This window comes from Pelodiscus sinensis, chromosome 1 (assembly GCF_052426305.1).
Source record: "Pelodiscus sinensis isolate ZL-2025 chromosome 1, ASM5242630v1, whole genome shotgun sequence".
NCBI classification, from domain to species: domain Eukaryota; kingdom Metazoa; phylum Chordata; order Testudines; family Trionychidae; genus Pelodiscus; species Pelodiscus sinensis.
The window spans coordinates 117,857,465-117,879,269 of NC_143052.1; the positions used below are offsets into that span (position 1 = coordinate 117,857,465).

The window sequence follows — 21,805 nt, forward strand, 5'->3', positions numbered from 1 at the left end:
CGTATCAGAGGGGTAGCCGTGTTAGTCTGAATCTGCATAAACAACGAGAAGTCCTGGGGCACCTTATAGGCTAACAGATGTATTGGAGCGTTAAGCTTTGGTGGGCAAAGACCCACTTCGTCAGATGCATGTGACGAAGTGGGTCTTTGCCGCAAAAGCTTATGCTCTAATAAATCTGTTAGTCACTCTATAAGGTGCCCCAGGACTTCTGGTTGTTTATCGTATTTATGGGTTAAATTAAACATGAGATGTGGCGGGTTTTGGAAGTCAGCCTTTTAGTGGCGCAGTTCTGTCTCTGCATCCTTTAGAGTATCAGAGGGGTGGCCGTGTTAGTCTGAATCTGCATGAACAACAAGAAGTCCTGTGGCATCTTCTAAACTTATCTGACAAAGTGGGTCTTTGCCTACGAAAGCTTATACTCCAATAAATCTGTTAGTCTGTAAGGTGCCACAGGACTTCTAGTTGTTTATGAGTCCTTTAGGCTACATCTACATTGGCAGCTTCTTGCAGAAGAACAGCTGTTCTTCCGCAAAATCTTGCCGGCTGTCTACACTGCACAAGCGTTCTTCCAGAAGTAAATTTACAGTATAGCGTTCTAAAACAGGGCTTCTTCCGGAAGAGTTATTCCTCTCCCCACGAGGAATAAGCCCTCTTGCGCAAGAGCTCCTTCAAAAGAGGGCAGTGTAGACAGGCAACATGAATTTCTTGCACAAGAAGCCCCTATGGTTAAAATGGGCATCAGAGCTTTCTTGTGGAAGATAAGGTCTACACTGCCATGGATGCTCTTGCGCAAAAGCACATCTCTTGCACAAAAGCACATGGCAGTGTAGACGCTCTGTTGTGGAAGAGTTTTTGCACAAGAACTCTTCCGCAAAAGAGTTCTTGTGCAAGAAGCTGCCAGTGTAGACGTAGCCTTAAAGTTTAGTGATAGAAATGTAGCCGTGTTAGTCTGGGGTAGCTGAAGCAAAATGCAGGACAATGTAGCACTTTAAAGACTAACAAGATGGTTTATTAGATGATGAGCTTTCCATCATCGTGGGTCTGGCCCACGAAAGCTCATCATCTAATAAGCCATCTTGTTAGTCTTTAAAGTGCTACATTGTCCTGCATTTTGCCTTGAAGTTTCACATTCTTCGGCTGTTCCCTGGGAATGTGGGGAGAGACGCCTTGTTCCTCCAAATAGGCTGCCCAGAGGTGCTGTCTCTGCTTTTGTAATTTTTCAGCTACATGGTGAACCGCCACAGCTGTACACACTGCAGGGAGGTGGGAAGGCCTGGGGTCTTGAAGAAGGTTCTGTACAAAGTTGGCTTTGAAATAACATGTCTGCGTGGCCTGAATTTGCACCTGAGCTGGTGCATAGAATAGTTACTCCATGTAAATGACCCTGGGAGGTGAGAGGAGAGCTTCTTCCACCCAGGGGCGGAAGGGGAAACAAAAGTGAGCTTCACTCCTGCTGCTCTTCCCTGCTGATTGCTGAGTTGCCCTGTTCTCACCCTTGTTATCTTTGTCTACCTGGAAGATTTTCTGAAATTCCTTTGCTGTTGCCATGGCAATGGTGCAGCTGCACAGATGTCAATAATGATAGCAAACCTCACTTGTGTACCATTTACATGAGCATTCCCACAAATACTAGCATCAGTGGAGATGAGACAGGACTAGACTAGTGGTGGGAGAAGTTCTGAAAATGCTCCTGGTAGGCCAGTTAGCCCTGGTCTACACTAGGGGGTTATTTGGAAATAACCCCACCCTCCTTATTTTGAATTAATAAGAAGCAGAGCATCCACACTACCAAGCCCATTATTTAAAAATAACAAGCTGGTTATTTCAAAATCTGTACTCCCGCTTTCCTTCGGGGAATAACACTTATTTTGAAATAGTTATTTCAAAATAGTATTAGTATGGATGCTCTGCTGCTGCTATTTTGAAATAACTACTCCCGAGAGTCATTCAGAGTAATTACTCACTGGTGTTTCTTGGGACTTCAAATCAAGATAGCTTGTCCACAATAACAGTGCGTGCCTCAGCCTGATTTCTAGGCTTGTGCCACAGTGGGGACATGTTACTTTGATTTTGTTATTTTGGGAGTTATTTCGATTTTAGTTATTTCAAAACAATTTCCTAGTGTAAACATGCCCTCAGTGTCTTCTCTAGTTTAGCACCTTGTGAACTGGGATGGAGATATGATCTTTCATTGCCACTGCTCTTGCCGTACCTGCCACATGCCTGATGAAAGCAGCGTACTCAACTTCCTGGACCTTTCCCCAGCACTTTAAACACGCATGTACCAAAAAGGAAGGAAGTAAAATCTGATTCATGACACTGACTGCTTACTACAAGCAGTGAGCTTGTCAATGAAATTACCATATTTCTCATCAAAAGGATTGCACTGCTGGACTGAACAAACATACCACAAGGCAGCAGTGTAATGGTTCTAAGACAGGAGATCTGGGTTGTACACTAGCCTGCAGTGTAACTTTGGGAAGGTCACTTCACTTGCCTTTGTTTTTCTTTTGGCCCTTCATTTGTTTTGTCCATGTAGACCAGGCATGTCCAAAGTCCGGCCCGCGGGCCAATTGCGGCCCGTGTTCCGGTTTAATACGGCCCCACAGGTAATTTGGCAATATCTATCTTTTATGGCCCCCAACGAATCCAAATGTATTGAGATGAATACATTGTAAAATCTCAGTTAATGTCAGTTGGTCTAAATCAGTTATAAATATATTTGGACACAACATGTATACTTGGTGTTATGTTCCTGTTCATATTTTTTGAACTTAAAAGTTGACAGACAACCTTTATTACCAATAATATGTAATGTACTTTACAATGTTCCTGACATATATTTCAGCTTCCTGGATTTTTTTTTCATCTGGCCTTCAGATATGAAAGGCAGAGTGATTTAACACCTGTTTAGATTTGTCATCCATGTGACGAAATGAAAAGTATGCCGTTTGCAATAAACTTTGCATAAAATAGTTAATTTGCATTTAATTTTAATGGTTCAAAGAGTGTCAGGCAAAATGGTTGGCCCTCACGCATGTTCACTTCATCAAATCTGGCCCTCTTTGAAAAAAGTTTGGACACCCCTGATGTAGACTGTACAGTATATGGTGTTTTAAAGAGAGTGACTATCATGGTGTTTGGACAGTCATAGTGCCCACCACAATGCGATCTCAATCACAGTGTGGGCATATAGGCATAACTGTGGTATAACTAAAACTTTGAAGATATCAGTCAGCAGTGTTATCATTGCCCTTCCCTGTCCCTTATGTTTTCCATCTTCACTATTTTCTGCTTTAAATCCCTTCTATTTCAATAAAGACATTCTCCCTCAATCCCTTTCCAATCCCCTTCCGGTCTCTTAGCCCTGTGTACAAAAATACTGTGTAAGGAGTGAATTCACCTTTCATGTCTCTAGTTCTGCATTGTTCCCCGTGGCAACTGATTTCAGCTGACAGGCCTAGCGCTCATATCATCTTGTGATGGTGTGGGTGGTCTGATTTCCTGGCACTGAGGCTGACAGCTGAAATCAGTGTTATCAAGTCACAGGAGACAGAAGGAGCCAAAAAAAGACATTAGCATTCAGTAGCTTATATTTTTCTAAACCACGAATGGGCCCTGTTCATGCCTGGTATATTTCCATGATATTCTCCTGGAGTTGAACCAAGAATAAAAATATCCTTAGAATTTATAAATTTATCCTTAGAAGTACAGTGGTCAGTAAATACTGAGAGATTGTCAGGAGAGGAGAGCCATCACATTTTATTAATGTCAGGAGCATTCAGCCTAGACAATCTATTCAGGGTTTTTCAAACAATGAATTCACATTAGGCAGATTAAAGATTCAGTGTAGTGTTCCCATTCTAATAAAATGACATAATGACAGTATCTGTGAATAACTGTGGCTACATAAATAAAAACACTATGATCACTACAGGAGGCCCCTGACTTGCGACTGCCTGAGTTCCGATCCCCCGCACTTACAGCCATTTTGTAAGTGTGGAAGGGGCCAGAAACCTCCGACTTATCTCCTCGGCCTGCATTTCTGACGGCTCACAGCGCCTATTATAAATGAGGGCTCTAGTTACGACACCCCTGACTTGTGACACTTCCTGTGGAAGCAATCGTGTCACAGGTTGGGGGCCTCCTGTATTAGGCATCAAACCTTTTAAAAAAAAGCAGGGTCTGTTTGCTGTGAGAAAATAGTGGACTTAAGATACGCAACTTCAGCTATGTGAATACTGTAGCTGGAATTGACATACCGTTGTTCAAATTTCCATGCTGTCCCCACTGTGAGATGCCTCCTGTTGATTTTCCTTACTCACTCCTAGTGACCAGGTGGAATATTGAGTAAATGGGGGCACAATCAGTGGTAAATTTAGTGGGTCCTTACCAAGGATGTTAAAAAGCATTTATTTGGCTAATCGTATAGAGTGGATGCAGTTTGTCTAGTCAAAGGCTTGAGGGCCAGAAAAGCCCTGTTCAGGGTTCTATTCTGGAACAAAGTGTGGCTACTGACTGAGCAGCCTGGTGTCTGTATGTGGAGATTGAGCTCATGACTTCAGCACGGAAACCCTGAACTCCCATGATAGCAGGAGCACATGTTAAGGATATATATTGCCAAAACTTGTCGTATTGACAGCCATTCTCTTACCTTGATAACCTTATGAGAGGAATACAGGGGTGTGTAGTTCCACTTTCCTGGCAAAAAGTTCGGTTGCTTTATAGCTTATCCATTAAAGAATCAGGTTATTACCTCATAAAACAGAGCACCTGTCCTTTTATGCCTGTGTTATATTAGAGTCGAGATTAACTCTGGTCCATTAGGAATCTAGCAAACATTTCCATTTGTTATGGACAGTGAAAATCCAATTTGCTTATCTAATAATACAGCAATTCCTTCTCTTGTGCACATCATAAGATCCAAATGAAATAACATGAAGTTCCAGTTAAAACTGTAGTTAACCATAATCAAAAGCTTTAATCCATCTGTCTTCCAAGACACACCCATCTTGGTACATGGTTTATTATTGTTTTACTGACCAAAGTCACAATAACCCTGCAATAGAGTTTTTTTTTAATAGAGTTATTCATTTACTTAACTTCCTTTTTGAAATTCACTGTGTCTGCCACGTTAAATTTTTAGACATGTATAAAATAGATTAAAAGAACTGTATAGTGTGATTACTTATCTGCATGCATAGTTAATACTGGTACAGTTTACCTACCTGAGTGTTTTGGGAATTTAACAAAAATGCTGATGCTAATTGCAAGATTTGGTTGATGCTTCTTATGCCAGAAGTGGTCAGAATGGGAGAAGCCAATACAGAGGTAGCAGAGTCTGCTGCTGATTCAGCCTTAAGGTCAATAACTCCATGAGAGTTCAGCAGTGCAGGATCAGTGCCTTTGTGTTCTCTTGCTTCTACCCAAAAACCCAGTCCTCAGGATGTCCCTCACCTTCCCACGTGAGACTAGCACCAACATTTCTCCTTTTGAGCCATAAGCTTAACGCTTTCACATTTTGTGTTATGTAAGTCCAAGAAAAGTCTTTTGATCCATCTTTTGTTTTAGCAGTCCTGTTCACATTCACCATCCAAAAGCCACATAGGGTGTGTGTAGACTACATGGCTCCATGAATGGACACCCATGTAGCAGTCAAGGATTCTTCATCCAGCCAAAGAAAGCATCCATACCCAGCCACTCCCTTTGAAAATAGCCTTTGTCTTTAACACAGAACATGTAATACCCTAACACAGTAAATGTCTTTCTAATCAACTTATCAGCTTCATTTTATGACCATCTTTTCCTAATGGTATAATAAACTTTTTGGAATTAAGATGCAGGCCACTGAACAGGCAGCTCTGCTCAATCCAGAAAGTCAGGCTGGTTGTGTCTCCATGCACCAGTGGCATTTACAGCTCAGTAGTCAATTAGGTTGTCTGTACACGTTTCTAAGGCTGAATCCAGCTTCAGACCAGTGTGTGTTTGCCTCTTACCAGCCTGCAGTCACATGCACAGTCACGGAACATTTTGACTCTCTTAACATTGTTGGTGCCTGTTAGAGCCAGTGAGTTATTGTTTGACTAGCTGTGCTGGGAGTAGGAGCATGGCTTATAGGGTAAAAAGGAGTCTTCTTTGTCTACCAGGTTTTGTTTTTAGTGGATGTCTGTGGTCTTATTCACTATTGCCCTGTACCAGTGATCTTAAGAAAGTTGCCCCTGCTGATTTGGAAGGAATTTGCATTCACTTTGCGTTGTTATAACTGGCAACACAAGGTACAGGTCAATAGTAAGGCCAAAACTCCCACTGAAATTTGTAGTTCTGCTCAAGAAATCAGTGTTGATTGTTTAAAACTCAAAATAACTTATATTGTTGATTTTGTGATAGTGATTTAAAATCAGCAATCAGGAAACTCTGATTTAAATAATTTTAATTGCTCAGCATATGTACTTCAGTTATTTTCCCAAAGAAACACTGATTCTCATTGCTAGTAACATGTTGATTGGTAACTAACTACAGATTGGACCTCTCTGGTCCAGCACCCTCAGGACCTGACTGGTCCTGAATGAGGGAGTTTGCCAGACCGAAGGAGGTCAATTCGATCTTTCTACTGACAGTACTCTGGACTCTCCCAGGATCCCTCACCAGACCTAGCAGAGTTCCCCTGTCCCCAGGACACTGCCTCCCAGCTCTGCAGCCAGTTCCTGCTGCTGCAGCTTTGCTGCCCTGCGGCCATCGGGCTTTGCTTCCAGAAGTGCTGGGCCTACCGCAGCTCCTATGCTCCAGGACCACCATGACTCTGTCGTCCCAGGGCCGGTGTGACACTGGGGCCCCACCACTGCCCCATCATGGCTCTAGGGCTCCACTGTGGCTACACGACTGTCGGGGCTCTGCAGCTGCCAGGGCTACTGCGGCCGACCCTGTGGCCACCCAGCTCTCTGGCCCAGGGTCTCTTTGGTCCAGCAACATGCTGGTTTTGCTAATTTGGAGGGTATACCATAGCTAGACATTTATGCAATTATGTTGCTTAATTTAGTAATTTATTCCAATTTTTAATATTTACAATCTTTATTATGTTACGATTGAATTGTTTGATAGATAATTTTTACTTATGTTTTGCATTGCATTCCTTTGGATGAAAATTGGAATTCAATTAAAATGAAAGAAAAGTACCTTGTATTCTGAATACAAAAATAAGTTTACAAAACCGTGGCAAACTGCATTGAAAACGAACAGTTTTATTAAACAAAGAAATTATCTGTAGTTATTAGGGATGTGATAGTGTGATGATGTGTTTATTTTTGTGTCATTTCGGCAAACAATGCGCTTGTTTAACAAACTAATTAATGCAAGAGCTGACAAACCAGTGAACAAAAGAGACACTTTGAGGCAATGGTAGAGGTGGAAGAATATCATTAGGAACTCTAGTGTCTCCATCTACCAATGAAAGATTGCTTCTTTCAGTGACAAAGGAAGCTGTTGATTAAAGTAAAAGGGTAAAGAGAGGAAATAACACTGAATGAGAAAACAAAAGTTTCATAGAGAAGAAAACAAAAGAACATTAGGGGAAATAGGCTTAGAAGATAAAGCTACAGCACAACACATTGGGAGATCACTTGGGAAGGAAGTTTCTGTATGGTGACAGGTTGTATCTCTAAGACTTGGACTGTTGACAAAAAAACAGGAAGCAGAATGCTTTGCATTTAGAGGGATCCTCTCCAACCTGTGAGAGAAGGAAGTGGGGAGATTCAAGCTGTCCTTCACCTGGTGCCATCACTGGCATTATGTGGGGTTAGAACATTGGCCAGTCAGGATGGTAGCATTTTAGACCCACACCCATAGATGTACGTTTTGGACTGCATGTAATGCAAGGCAGCAGACAATCAGTCCCATCATCTGCCTAGTCTGTGATTGCATAGCTCTTTAGTCATGTTCCCTTAGGTCTTGCTACAGTGCATAAAAATACTTTACATTTCTAAAACTTGCTTTCTCCCCTCCAGCGCTCTCAGTAGCCCAGCTTGTCAGACACATTCTTTTTGCATTTCAGGTGTAATTTCTCTTTTACCTGTTGTTATACCCCTTTTTATATAGATACTCTCCTTTACCTGTTGCCATCTTTTAGGTGTTTTTGCTATCCCAGCTTCTTACCACACTAAAAAGCCAACTTCAGAATGCCATTCAAGTGTTATGGCTAAAACATTTCATTTCCTGTAATTTGTTCCCTCTTTATCTATCTTTCCACTCGAAATAAGTATCTCCCCCACCAAAAAAACCTGTTACTCCTGGCTTTGACAACTCAACTTTAGCAACTTACTTATTTTGGCTGCAGTTGCCATTTGAAACCAGCTCAGTCTGTGTTTAAAGCTACAACATCAATATAATAAACTTAAAAAACAACAAATAGTCTGGTAGTACTTTATAGACTAACAAAACATGTAGATGGTATCACGCGCTTTCATGGGCACAGCCAATCATCTGAAGAAGTGGGTTGTGCCCATGAAAGCTCATGATACCATCTACACCAGTGGTCTCCAACATGGTGCCTGCGCCATGGCGCCCGCTGGGGCATTTGTGCACCCGCTGAATGATCTGGGCCGGCCCCGGTGCACTGTGCACGCGCGGTTCCGGTGCACTGCGCATGCGCGGTGCCGGCGCATGGCGCATAAGTGGCCCCTGTCCTCAGCACGCGACGCATGGCAGTGCCGGCCCCAGGTGCATGGCTCATGGGCGGTCCGCCCCCAGGCCCAGCAGCCCCGAAAAGTTGGGGACCACTGATCTACATGTTTTGTTAGTCTATAAAGTGCTACCAGACTATTTGTTGTTTTTTAAGTTTATCCTGGACAGACTAGCTTGGCTACCCCCTGAAGCTTATCAATATAATAGTAAGCTTTCTCGATAGTAGTACTTATCTATATAAACATAAAATTGGGACAGATTAAATGAACTGTCCCATCTGTAGTATATTTTCTACTTTTTTTGTCCAGGGTATTACAGGTGTTAGGCTTTGTTTAACCAAGAAAGATTGTACTGGTATAACTTGAATGAAGACCACTGGATGGACACTTGATTTAAGAGCAGAATATTTCTTTATCATTTCATCGATTGAAGGTAAACCAAAACAAGCCATTCTTAATCTACTATATATTTGAGAGAGTTTGTCTATCAGTCTGTACAAGAACTCCTAAACAGTAAGAACTAGGACCACCAAACAGGTCTACAACAGCTTCCCCTTATCATAACTAAAAGCAACACAACAGGGCTGCATCCCCTGCTCGCTACACTCGCCAACCCCCCTCTTGCCAGGGGAAGGCCTGGGGCCGAGGCCACCCTGGCTCTTACCCCCAACGGCCACCAGGGAGGGTCTGCCCCCGGCTCTTTCTCAGCCTTCCACCACCCTCCAGATCTTTCTCGCCCCTTGCCCCTCCCCCAGCCTGTCCCATCTCTCACCCACAACCCACCATCGGGCAGGGCCGGGCTATGGTGTGCCAGCCCTGATTCTCCTCCTGATATTAGGGCTGGAGTCTCTAACCTCCACCTCCCTGAGGTGCAGGGAGGTTTGGCTGTGTAGATGCTAGTAAAGTTATTTAGAAATAACTTTTCTGTGTAGACATACCCTATGAGATCTAGGTCTGTCAAACTGGTACCTAACAGAGCCCAACCAACCCAAAACATTTCAAGGACCACTATGTGGTTTGATTTGAGTAGCAGGCTGCCAATCATTCCTTCTTGTTTCAATCTTCCAGGAAGAAAATAGGAAGAGAAGCATTTGTATAAAATATGGATGGGATGTATCCATTCTTTCAGTGCAATGGGGGTCCAGTCTTACTCTTATAAGTTAGCTAGCTCAGCAAATATTTTCTTTGAATTACATTATGTTAACGAAACAAAAAAGCATGCGATTTCAGAGAATTAAACTGAATGCATCTGTCTCTGAATGAGTTTCCAGTCTAGAGACCCCTTGTAAATGTCATTATGAGCTAATGTGTTTTTTTCCCAGTTTATGTTATAAATAGTATTCTATGACTCAGCCTCACAGCAACATGCAAAATCTCTCTCCATCCAACACAATGTGTGGACTTTATAAACACAGCAATTACTATTATAATTTTCAGTGCAACTTTTTCTCTAGCTTCTCTTATTTTTATGTTGTGTGGCTGCCAAGTGATACTAGAATTTCCTGGAAAGCAGATAGATCTTTCTGTGTTGTTTGGTCTTTAATTAGTTAGATTTTTATGAATCACAGGGATTTTGTTTGACACTCTAGTGACACAGCATCAGAAGGATGACTTTTTGTCTTTAGCTTTTTCTACTGGTGCTCAGATAAAGAAAGGCTTAGTAACGTAAACATTTTCAGTCATGGGTGCAACTCTGTTTACTGTATAAACATGGAGCTCTGACCTGGTTGGCCTCTAAGCAGTACTACTGTATAAATGGAGGTGTATGAATGTAATTATAATGAAGTCATTGAGTCCCAGACCCCCCAAATATATTTAAGGATCTGAGATCAGGGCTAGAGCCACTAGATTACCTGAAATCACACAAAAGAGATGCTTAAAAAATAGAAGGTGGAATTCTTATCTTGATAAGGGAGATTAGAGCTTAAAATGTTTGCCTTTGGCTAGTAAGTGTCTGACAAATATAGAAAGGAAGGGCAAGTCATTTTCCAGGGGCAATTAGAGATGTACGTGACTAGTCGACTATCTGATAAGCGTATATCTGATAAGTTTTTAAGTGGACTCCCTCCAGCACTGGCTCCTGAGAGGCAACAAGGTGGAGAGGAAGTGACTAGTTGAGTCACTAGTCGACTATCCGATAAGCATATACTAGTGATCTTGTGGTTCCCCTGTTTCCTTATCTCTCTTTGGTGTCCAGAGCCTATGGGTAAGGGTCACTGCCGTCTGGCTGGCCTCCACGTTGTTAGGTACAAGCTGTCCTTCAGCAGGTACCTGCAGCACACCTCTTTCCTTTGCAATGGTCAGCCTACACTGAGCTGGGCCTCCCCCTTTTATACTGGTGCTACACTTCGAGCATGTCCAGAAGCGATGGGGGGGCATGGCTTCCTCAGTCCACACTGAGGCGTTAACCCCGGCAGTGCCAGAAAAGGGCATGCACCCCAGTCACACCCCATGTTAGTCAGAATCAAGTCTAATGTGACTGTTCTGATTATTTCTTCCAGTTTCTAAAACAGAAGGTTGTTTTTAATACATTTCAAGAACTTACTGGATGTGTTATGTTTTGCTGTGTCTGGATAGTTAAAATCTCCCCATTATTACCAGGTCTTGTGTTTTTGGATATTTCTGGTTTTTGTTCTAGAAATGTTGCATCCACCTTCACCTCTTGATTTGGTGTCTCATCTGTTGAGAGGCAGATGTCATACCTAGCACTATCATTCGTGCTCATGTGGATGAGCTACATGCAAGGCTGCTGAGGGCAGAGGGCAATTGCCCCGGGGCCCAGTGAAAGGGCCAAGGGCTCCCGGCCACCACTGCTCATTCGACAAGGATGGAGCCCCAGGCAGCATTAAGGGCTGGCTGCGGGAGGCTAGCCCATAGTCTCATCCCTTCTGCCTGAGGCTCCACCGTACCAGGGTTGCAGAGAATGCACCCTCCTTCCTTAGGCAAGGGACAGTTTTGTCAGCTCATCTGGCTGCATGGGGTAGTGATTAGAGTGATGGATGAGCCTTAGCAACCTTTCTGTGATGTCTTGGAGGCCAGCTGAAGACAGGCAGTACACCTCCCAGGAGTTTGAGTCAGGGTGGTAATCTCCTCCTCTTGGGTTGAGTGCCCAGGAGCCTCCCAGATGTGGAAGGAGGTGGCTCCTGCACAGCTATTAGGGTCTGTTCCTCTCCTCCTGTTGCCAGTTCAGCATAGTGGCTCTTGACTACAGTGGCCAAGGAGACTTGGATGCAGGAGTGAAACCCTGTGGTGCTGCACAAGGCAGCCACACATCAAATCATTCTTACAGAGCAGCCAGTTCTCTGTTCTTCTTTGGTGCTTCTTTAGCCATCCATGGTTGGCCTGTATCCTCGGTTCCAGGTGACCTCATGTATTTCCTGTCAATGAAGCCCTCATGGTCCCAGATGCTATGCAGATGAGTTGCATCTTCCTGCATCTCTCTTACCTGCTTTCTGAGGGACACCAGGAGCAGAAACGTCCCCGCCTCACTTCTCCTGCAGGAACATGCAGATGCGGTCCCAGGAAATCAAAACTTAGATCTCGATAGAAGCCTCCGGGGTCAGATTGCTTGCCTGTCTGGCCAGGGCTAGTAGTGGGGTTGGTGATGTGCCATTTTTCTCCCATTATGAGATTTTTCTTGTAGAGTATCGGTAGTTGTCATTTAACTGATCTTAAATGAGTGTGTGACCCATAATTCCATGGCAAAGCTGCAGCGTGCTAGAGGAGAGGGAAGCAGAATAGAGAGAGGCAGTTATGGATGAGGAAAAGGGAGGTTATGGAGTTATTGGGGCCGATGAAGCTACAAGCTTCCTGAGCTCCATGGTGTTAGAGAAAAAACTGCCTCCCCCAGTAAAAAGTTTGGCCAGGCCGCTTTTGTTATAGTGGGCTGCAGTACTCCTTGGGAGAAACTGGCCGCACCCTTCCTCCATACCATTGCCTTTAGAAAAAGGGAAGGTGTGAAATGGGGACAATAGCCTCAGACTCTCCCACCTGTGTCACCTTGGCGTGAGAACTGCGGGGCTTACCTGGCTGCATGAAACCTGCTCAGTTTTGGCCCAATCCCTGGGACACAGTTCCCCCACTTGGTGACCATTGGGCCATATATGGTAATATGCAAGCACGGGAAAGCGATGTGCAGATTTGGGGATAAATACCCATCGGCACAGTTCGCTCAAGGAGGTCTTCTCAACACACGAATCACCGTGCGTGTGCCTTCCCGTATACTTCAAAGAGCTGCCGGCTAGATCAACTGAGCAGCCACCTCCCCCGACTCTCGGGCGTAACCAAGGCCTTCGCAACCGAACCGATATCTTTGAAATGTTCCGTGTGCTGTGTAAGTTGGTATGTATGATTTGATTTTTCTTGTTGTATAAGCTTAGTGTTGTAGTTGTTTTGGGTAGTACATAGAGTTTGTAGTTATCACTGTTATTTAATTAGTGTAGCTGGATATTTTTAACAGAGACTATTCCCCTCGCCATTCCCATCCTTATATCTCTGACACGTTTAACTAGAAATCATAGAATAAATATAATAAATACTGTAAATTCATTATTAACACGGTCTATTAAAAATCTCAGAATAAATACTATAAATTCATCACTGTTATAAATATTTTTTATTTGATAAAACTGTCCACCTGGTTCTGTCCTTCCCCCCTTGGGTATGCATCATCGGACCTGTGATTCTCGCGACACATGGGGATGGTTTTGTTGAAGACTGTCCTCCATTAAGGGCTAACTGGAAAGCAGCACACCCCTGTCACTTGTGATCTAATCCACAAACAAACCACAGACCTAAAAAAGTGAAAGATCATCACTGTATTAGCCTCTCCACTTCTAAGCTCTCCTGCATCTTCTGTGCTTCAGTGACACACACTGTGCTGTTCTTCACTGTTCAGTGCTCTTTGCCTGAAGCACCTGGCACATTAGCTGCACTAAAATGATTAACCTGGTCCCGTACTTGGGCTCCTCTCCTGTGTCCATACAAATTAAATGGGCTAGCTAGACTGTACCTTATCCAACTCACATAGCTACAAGGGAGAAGGGTTGGGTCCTTCTATGCAGCTCAGAGCAAATTTGGATCAGAGGGTGTGTCTACACTGCAGAGAAAAGTCGGAAAAAGACATGCAAATTGCGAACTGCATTTTGTGTATCTTTTTCCGCTTTTCTTCCGAAAGAGGCTTTTCCAACATTTGGCCCCATGTAGACGGGGCCAAATGTCGGAAAAAAACCCCATCTTTTGGAACATCCCGTCTTCCTCGTAGAACGAGGTTTACAGGGATGCTGAAAAAACGCATCTGCTTTTCTGAAATTTCCAAAATTCCGAAAGCAGACGCGTTCCTTCCCAGAAAAGCTCTGCAGTGTAGACATACCCAGAATTACATGCCATAAATAAATTAGACTTATGATGGAAATTAATAGTCTTTCACAACTGTGGCTCCTGTGATACAAAACACATTCTACAGGTTATAAACACTTAGCTCTGCCAAGTCTCACAAATCTGGGGCAGGGGAGACTCTCCACTGAGGATTAATTTTAAGGCTCTTTCAATCTGATGAGGAAGGATTTTGCTTGCACCTGGTTTTTACAGGGGTTTAAATTTTCCCAGGTCATCCCTTCCTTCCTTCATGTCTTATTTATGTCAATTACCATAACTCCAGACACAATGGTACCAGTCTCTGCCTTTAATAACTGTAATGAATAATCATTATCATCTGCTAAAAGAGCAATATGGAAATTTGTGGATATATTGAGAGAATATTGTGGGCTAATTTGCATTTTATCAGCATATAGTAGTAACCTCCTTGCCCCCCAGGCACTAGTCTGGTCTCTCAGATATCGCAGTGCTGCAGTTTAAATTTTCCTTCATGCAGTTACTTGCAGTGCCTTCGCATTTGCAGTTGATTAGGGAGCTTGGTTTTCAGCCCTGCTGGTAGCTGCACTGCTGCTTCTTATTCTGAGCTGGAGAGTGCCTCAGAAAGCAAGAGGTGCTCACCCGGCAGCATGGCGAGCTCATTGACAGCTGAACAGGGAGCAGCTGATGCCTTCTCTTGCCAGGTATTGCTCGCTTTTCTATCATTTAACTCCTTCCTCCCCATACATTCATTCTAGCAGTGAAACCTTTTAATGCCCATCTTTCAGTTAGTCCAGGACTTATCCCCTCTGTGCATTCTACTGCTATTCCCTTGCTCACCTCCTGTATATTTCAGCATCACAGACTTCTGAGTGCCCATCCACCAAATATTCTACTCCTGTGATCCCTGCTCAGAAAACCTTCTTGCATCCTTTAATTGTTCCAGCACTGTCTTGGAAAGTCCTGATTAGCTCCAATCAGCAAAGCCAGAAAGACATGTCCGATTCCCCACTAGCCTTTCCCTAGGTGCCGCTATGTATAATGTGCATTTTGTGTCTTCAACCAGAATGCTGTAGAACAGGGAGGGAGAGGATGCTAAGAAAGCAACATGGAAGCTGCTTTCAGGATATGGGATGCTTCTGCTAGATGATTTGCTTTCATGGGTCATGTACCTGTCTGCTTATTCTTCCAATTTGAACCATCCTCCTTCAGTCACTGGCTAATATAAATAATCCCGTTCATTTGTGCAGTCCTTAAGATATGAACAATGGCTATAAGAAAAATAGGGTACATATTCATGGCTAATTTGTTTTTGTGAATTTCATTCATTACTGCTTATCTCATTCTATTAAAGAAGTATGCTTTGGAAAAAACGCTTCCTCCCTGTCTTTTGTCCCCTCCCCTGCCAAGTCATTTTACATTGAATAGAGGCACAGAGGAAATCACAAGGCTGAGGTGTCTGGCTCTAAAGTGGATTCAGTGACCTGATATAATTTGTTTAAAATCTCAAAGTATTTATTCGGCTTTTAATGAAACAATTGCACTTTTATTCTTGAACCATGACCCTGAGACATATAAGGCTAATGTGGGATTTAACCAGTTTTGCTAAAGCTCCGAAATCCAGTTGTATTAAATTATTCAACTGAAACAAAAACAAAACAGAACAGGGGGATGGTAGAAAATGCAGTGCAAAAGCAATAGTTAAAGATATTGCCTAATATTCTTATTCTGATTAAAGTGATGATGATGATTCCTGATTGATACTTTTGATTTTGTCATGCAAAATATGAATTGACTAGGTCAATGGTTCCCAATGATTTTTATGCCAGAGACTGGCAAACCTATTCACAAACCTTTGGTGGACTGGTAACATTTTATTTGCATAATTCATTAGGCAAATAATGAACGTGCAAATGTGCAAGTAAAATGGCCCCAGCCCAGCCCATTGCTTCCAAGTGCCTAACACCCTTTGGCCCCCACCCCTACGCACCATGCCCTTTTGACCCTTTAATCTCTGACCCCTACAGCCCATGCCAACACCCTCTTGCCCCGTGACCCCACTATGCCATCACCCATTTCCCCCCACGCCAACACTCCCCAGGTGAGGCTGCCCCACTAGGGAGCGTGGCTGTTATTGCTGCATGGAAACAGGGAGAGGCCGTTGGTGACATGCATGGTCCCTCCTCCTTCATGTCCCCCCAAGTGTGTCTTGCGCCTCCGTGGGGGGGGGGGAAGGGAGTGCGGAGCCCCAGTTGGCCACCATTACTGAAGTCAGGGAGGACGGAGGTGCCTCCTGCTGCCGCCTCAGCCCTAGCGCGGCCACTGGCAAAAGCGGCCATGTGGGCAGGGGGAGCGGCTGTTGGCGGCGTGTGCGCTTCCTCCTCCTTCACATCTCCTCCCTCCCCAAACACGGAGGAGGGAGGAAGGCACCTCCGGCTCCACCTCCTCCTGCCATGCCTCAGCCACCATGGTTGCCAGAGCTGAGCCGCCTTGAACAGCTGGTTTGAGCTTCGGCAGCCACCGCAGCCCAGCAACAATCCGCGATCCGACGGTTGGGAACTGCTGGACTAGGTATCTGCCTTTTTGCAACATGCATTTAATTTGGTATCTCCTCTTTTTTATTTCTTGCAGGGCTGTCAAAATGAGTGCATAGCTGGAGGATGTGCAGGGGGAGCCACAAAGCAAGTGACTGAATCTTTCAAGGTAAGTTGTTTGCAAAAGAATAGGTGCCTGAAACACAGTGGCTGTGTCTACACTGGTGGGATCTTGCGCCAAAGCGGCCACTCTTGCGCAAAAACTTGCTGCCTGTCTACACTGGTCACGTGTTCTTGCTCAAGTAAACTGATGTTCTACTGTATGAAATCAGGACTTCTTGCGGAAGAACTCTGACGCTCCCACTCAGGAATAAGCCCTTTTGCGCAACTGTTCTTGCACAAGAGGCCAGTGTAGACAGGCAACATGAATTTCTTGCGCAAGAGAGCGTCTACACTGGCATGGATGTTCTTGCGCAAAAGCAATCTCTTGCACAAAAGCACATTCCAGTGTAGATGCTTTCTTGCACAACTACTTTAATGCAAGAACTCTTGCGCTAAAGAGTTTTTGCACAAGATCATGCCAGTGTAGATGTAGCCAGTGAGAGAGAGTGAGTGATCAGTGGTCCCTGTAAGCTGAGCCCTTGCACAGTGACCCAGGAAAGATTCAAATGCTGCCCAGCTGATTAGCACTGTACCTACAGTCCACAGCATGTGTTTCTACTGGTGGGGCACATCTGCCCATGCCTCAGTGCACATAACAAAATTCACTCCGCACATAGATGGAAAAAATTAGAGGGAACGCTAGCAGCGATCTTGAAATGTTTATGACCATTGTGCACAAGACTGGATGTATGCTCATATTTGATCATCATAATACTGGACATGTTTTATGCTAATAGCATTTGGAAATAATGCATTAACCCCTGTAGTAATTAGAGCATTACAACCCCTTCCCCCCATATATCTGCTCCTTATTTCAGTAAGGAAAAAATAAGCAATTACTATTGGCTTGGGTTATGAGAAAGGAGTTGGATACCTTTTAAAAATAATAAAAACAATGAGTAGACTTTCATATATATCTATAATCTATATCTATAAATATAGATATAGATAGTATAGGGGTTTTCCCATACTTAAAACTTTATATATATAGTATATACTATATATATAGTTAGTCTCTAAGGGTACGTCTAGATTATATGCCTCTTGTGACAGAGGCATGAAAATAGGCTACCTGACATAGTCAATGAAGCGGGGATTTAAATATCCCCAGCTTCATTAAAATAAAAATGGCCGCCGCGCTGTGCTGGCTCAGCTGATCGTTGGCAGAGCGTGCGAGTCAAGACGCGGATCAGTCAACAGGGAATGCCTTTGTCGAATGCTCCCTTATGCCATAGTGACCTCAATGCCAGTCCACCAGCTCAGTGGCCCTTGGGCTTACTATCAGGCCAAGGGTCAGAATCAGGCATTGAGATCCAGGTTAGTGTCAGTAGTATCAGTATTCTTCACCAGGAAATATGCAGAACGGTAACGAGGTCCTCCATATATAATTTCAGACACTGTACATCAGTGGTCTCCATCCTTTTTAAGCATGAGATCATTTTTTGAATTTAAGTGGAATCCAGGATCTACCTCAAATCCAAATACCCTTGCCCTGCCTCCTTTGTGCCCCTTCTCCGAGGCCCTGCCCCTGCTCACTCTGTCCTCCCATTCTCCCTCCCTTTCACCAGGCAGGGGCAGAGGGATGGGTCACAGGCTCTGGTCTTGGCCTAAGGGATTTGGAGTGTGAGGGGGCTCTGAGCTGAGCCTGGGGCAGGGAGTTGGGGTGGAGGAGGGGGTTCAGGGTGCAAACTCTGTAAGGGAGTTTGGGCCTGAAAAGGGGGGGGCTCAAGGCTAGGGCAGGGGCTTGGGGTGTAGAGTGGGGTACATGACTGGGGCAGGGGTTCGGAGCTGGCTCCAGCTGGACACTGTTTACCACAGGTGTCTCCTGGGTGGTGGTGCAGGGGTTAAGGCAGGCTCACCCTTGCCCTGGCCCTGCACCACTCTCAAAAGCAGCCAGCAGACTCCCTCCATCCCAGGCCCTGTTGTCCTCCTCTCCCTATTCTGTGGAGATAGAATATAGGGTGGAAGAAGGGGCACCCTGACATCAGCACTCTTCTTCTCCCTTCCCTGCTCTGTACCACAAGCAAGGGGTTCCTGGGGGAAAGCTCCCAAGCAAAGGGCAGGAGGTGCGCAGCAGTGGAGGGAGGGACAACTAAAGTACCGGCACTTGATAGCCTCTTGGCCAAACCAGTCAGGATCTCCTGTCAGAGACTCCAAATTCTACAAGTAGATCCCGATCTACTGGTTGGTGACCACTGCTGTACACTATGCAATTACCAAGCAGTCCAGAGATAATGCAGCCTTTGGTAAAGCAGTACTCCAATCAGTAGTCAACTCTGATCCCATCTCCTGAACTTGGGCTTGGGAGTCACCTGATTTGGAATTGACATGAACAAGCACTGGAATAAAAAATGGTTACTCACCTTCTTGTAACTGTTGTTCTTTGTCATAAGTTGTTCATGTCTATTACAATACCCACCTGCCTATCCCTCCATCAGAATGGCTGGCAAGACAGACCTGGGGTGACAGGTGGGCAGTGCCCTATATCAAGTCACATAAATGTGTGACTCTAAGGGGCATCCAGGCTGCACTTATGAATACTCCTAAGGGAAAAAACTTCAGCTTTCGTGCACACAGTACGTGCACACCTGTTTTGAATGGTCGTGAACAACACATCTTGGGGGGAAAAATACCAGTTAAGAGATGTCACATAACTGTTTTTTAGAGGGGTGAAGGAGGGGGCAGGGGTGAGGATTTGGCTAAGTGGCTCGCTCGCTGGACCATTAATTTTGATTTTCAATAAGTCTTGGGAGTACTGGGGAAGTTCCAGAAGACTGGAAGAAATATTATGTCAGGCCAATTTTTAAAAAAAAGAGTAAATAGGGATGACTCAGGTTACAGGTCTGTCAACCTGATCTCTATCCCAGGCAAAATAATGGAGTGGCTGATACAAGATTCAGTGAACAACTAAATGTGTGTCATGTAATTAGTACAAATCATCATGGATGTATAAATCCTAACTTTATGGATTTTTTTGAGATTATAAATGTTATTGATAAAGGTAACTGTGTTGACATAATAGACTGCAGGGCTCACCGAACTGCGGCGAGGCCCGCTCGCCAGCCGCGCTGTCCGGTGATCTGCGCAGGCACAGATCGCCTGAACCCGGCTCTTCCGGGTTACAATCTACTCGCCCGTGGTGAGATTGTATTATTTGTCGAGCCCTGATAGTCTGGATGGATTTAATTCCAGATAATCAATGCCACTATACCTATCATTGGTCCCAATAAAAGAGCCAAGAAGTTCTGAATCTCTTTTAATATTAGCCATCCCAGCACATGCATTGTAAGCTAGATGGCATTCATGACAAAGCAATAAAGGATTTTATGAAGGCTAGAGCCTTCACACTTGAGAAAGTTTCTGCCAGGAATGATTTGTCTCCTTTTATAAACACTTGTGTGACCTCACTGACAGGAAAGAACACACCAAGTGAATGACCTACTCCATTTCAGTTCAGCAAAATGATATAGAAACAGAGTAAATGGCATGTTGGAGTGGATGTTTCACTCAATTTCTTTGGACCTTGACAGTAAGGCCACTGATAGTTGACCTATTCTGCATAAAATGATCCTGTCATATTCGCTACTGATGACAGCCACAGAATTGCAAAGAAGACTAAAAGAAATAAGGGTGGCTGGAATCTGTGGAATTCCTGCAAAACTCTTAGAAAGTGTTGGACCGGCTGGTTTTTTGGGACTGTGATGATGCTCAGCATCACATGCAGAACAGAGTGGATCTTATCCAAATGGCAAAAAAGCATTGTTTTACCACTTCGGAAATATAAAGGCAGCAAATGAGACTGTAGTAACTACTGTAGCATTACTCTTCTGTTTCACCCAGGGAAAATGTTTTGCTTCTCCTTTGTTGGCCCAAGCCACTGATATAATAAATAGCAAGAGAAAACTACATGGATATTATGTCTGCATTTGACTCAGTTATCAGGGAATTGCTTTAGCTGAAACTCAGGCATTCCTGCCAAGCTCTGCAGAATTTTCTTTCTTTTATATAAGATAACTCCTTAAGCTGCTTTTTATAAATGGGAAAAGAGTTGCCTTTCCCAAATTAAATTGGGCTTTCAACAAAGATATGCTGCTGCCCCAATGCTTCTGTGCTGTCATAGATGATGTGCTTGAACAGACCCTAAGTAAATGCATTTTAGTATTCCCAGCGATAATGATAACCTCACTGACATTGATTTTGCTAGGGACATATTGCTAGTTGTTGAATCAAACCTCTGGGATCCTCTGTGGCAAAAGTCAGCCTGAAAGTTAATTGCTGTAAAACCAAAATGTTTCCATGCAGCAATTTCAAACAAGCTGCTGGCTCTGACATCTTAATGGGCAATCAACCAGTTGAGATTATCTGTGATTTCAGCTACCTTGGTTCTGTTATCAATAACACAGGTAACATCAACAAAGAACTTAAGGTTCAGAATGAAAAAAGCACTCAGTAATCACATGCCTCATCAAGAATGTCTTTCACAATCCTGTATTTTGTTTCACAAGCTGAATGCCTTGATAAGCAGAGAGATAAAATTGAGGCTATATAATGCTTCAGTGGTCAGTATGTTGATTGAAACATGGCTCCTTACTATTAAGACTGAAAAGAAGTTGGACACCATTCAACTCTCTGAATAACTGAAAATGTTAAATGAAGTGATATGCATCCTAATTAAATGGGTACAATTCTTTCAAATATTCATTCGCCAACTCTCACTAATGCCTACCGACTTCCCAGCAAGACTCATTTTCATCTTTCTCCCAGTGAAAGCAGGAAGGAAAAGACTTCCCACAGGAGGCCTAAACCATGTTGTCCAGATGATGTGAGCCGACCCATATCCTTCTGAGGCATCCTTTCTCAGATTTGGCTCAGAACAGACTATCTGGAAGTGCATAATTTATTCGGTGGCCTCCAAAGGATTGCATGAGCACTAACCTAATCTTACTGTACCAGGTACCTGCTAAAAAGTTGCTGGGTAGTAATCTTTAAATTAAATAAGAAACACAGATAAGTGACATTTTTTAACCCTTACAACAGGCATGTCCAAAGTCCGGCCCGCGGGCCAATTGCGGCCCGTGGTCC

General features: G+C 43.9%; 1 protein-coding gene across 2 annotated transcripts in view; it reads left to right on the forward strand.

Moving 5' to 3' along the window:
- The window catches only part of BCAT1 (branched chain amino acid transaminase 1), a 102,713-nt gene that overhangs the window by 1,243 nt on the left and 79,665 nt on the right, over nt 1–21,805 (forward strand). The window contains exons 1-2 of one of the 2 annotated variants that reach the window (XM_006121273.5): nt 14,613–14,731; nt 16,659–16,730. In XM_006121273.5, the coding sequence (XP_006121335.3) occupies nt 14,678–14,731; nt 16,659–16,730 (126 nt within the window). In that variant the 5' untranslated portion in view covers nt 14,613–14,677. Of the gene's footprint in view, nt 1–14,612; nt 14,732–16,658; nt 16,731–21,805 lie in introns of those variants that run through there. The other variant, XM_006121274.4, reaches the window with a different exon arrangement.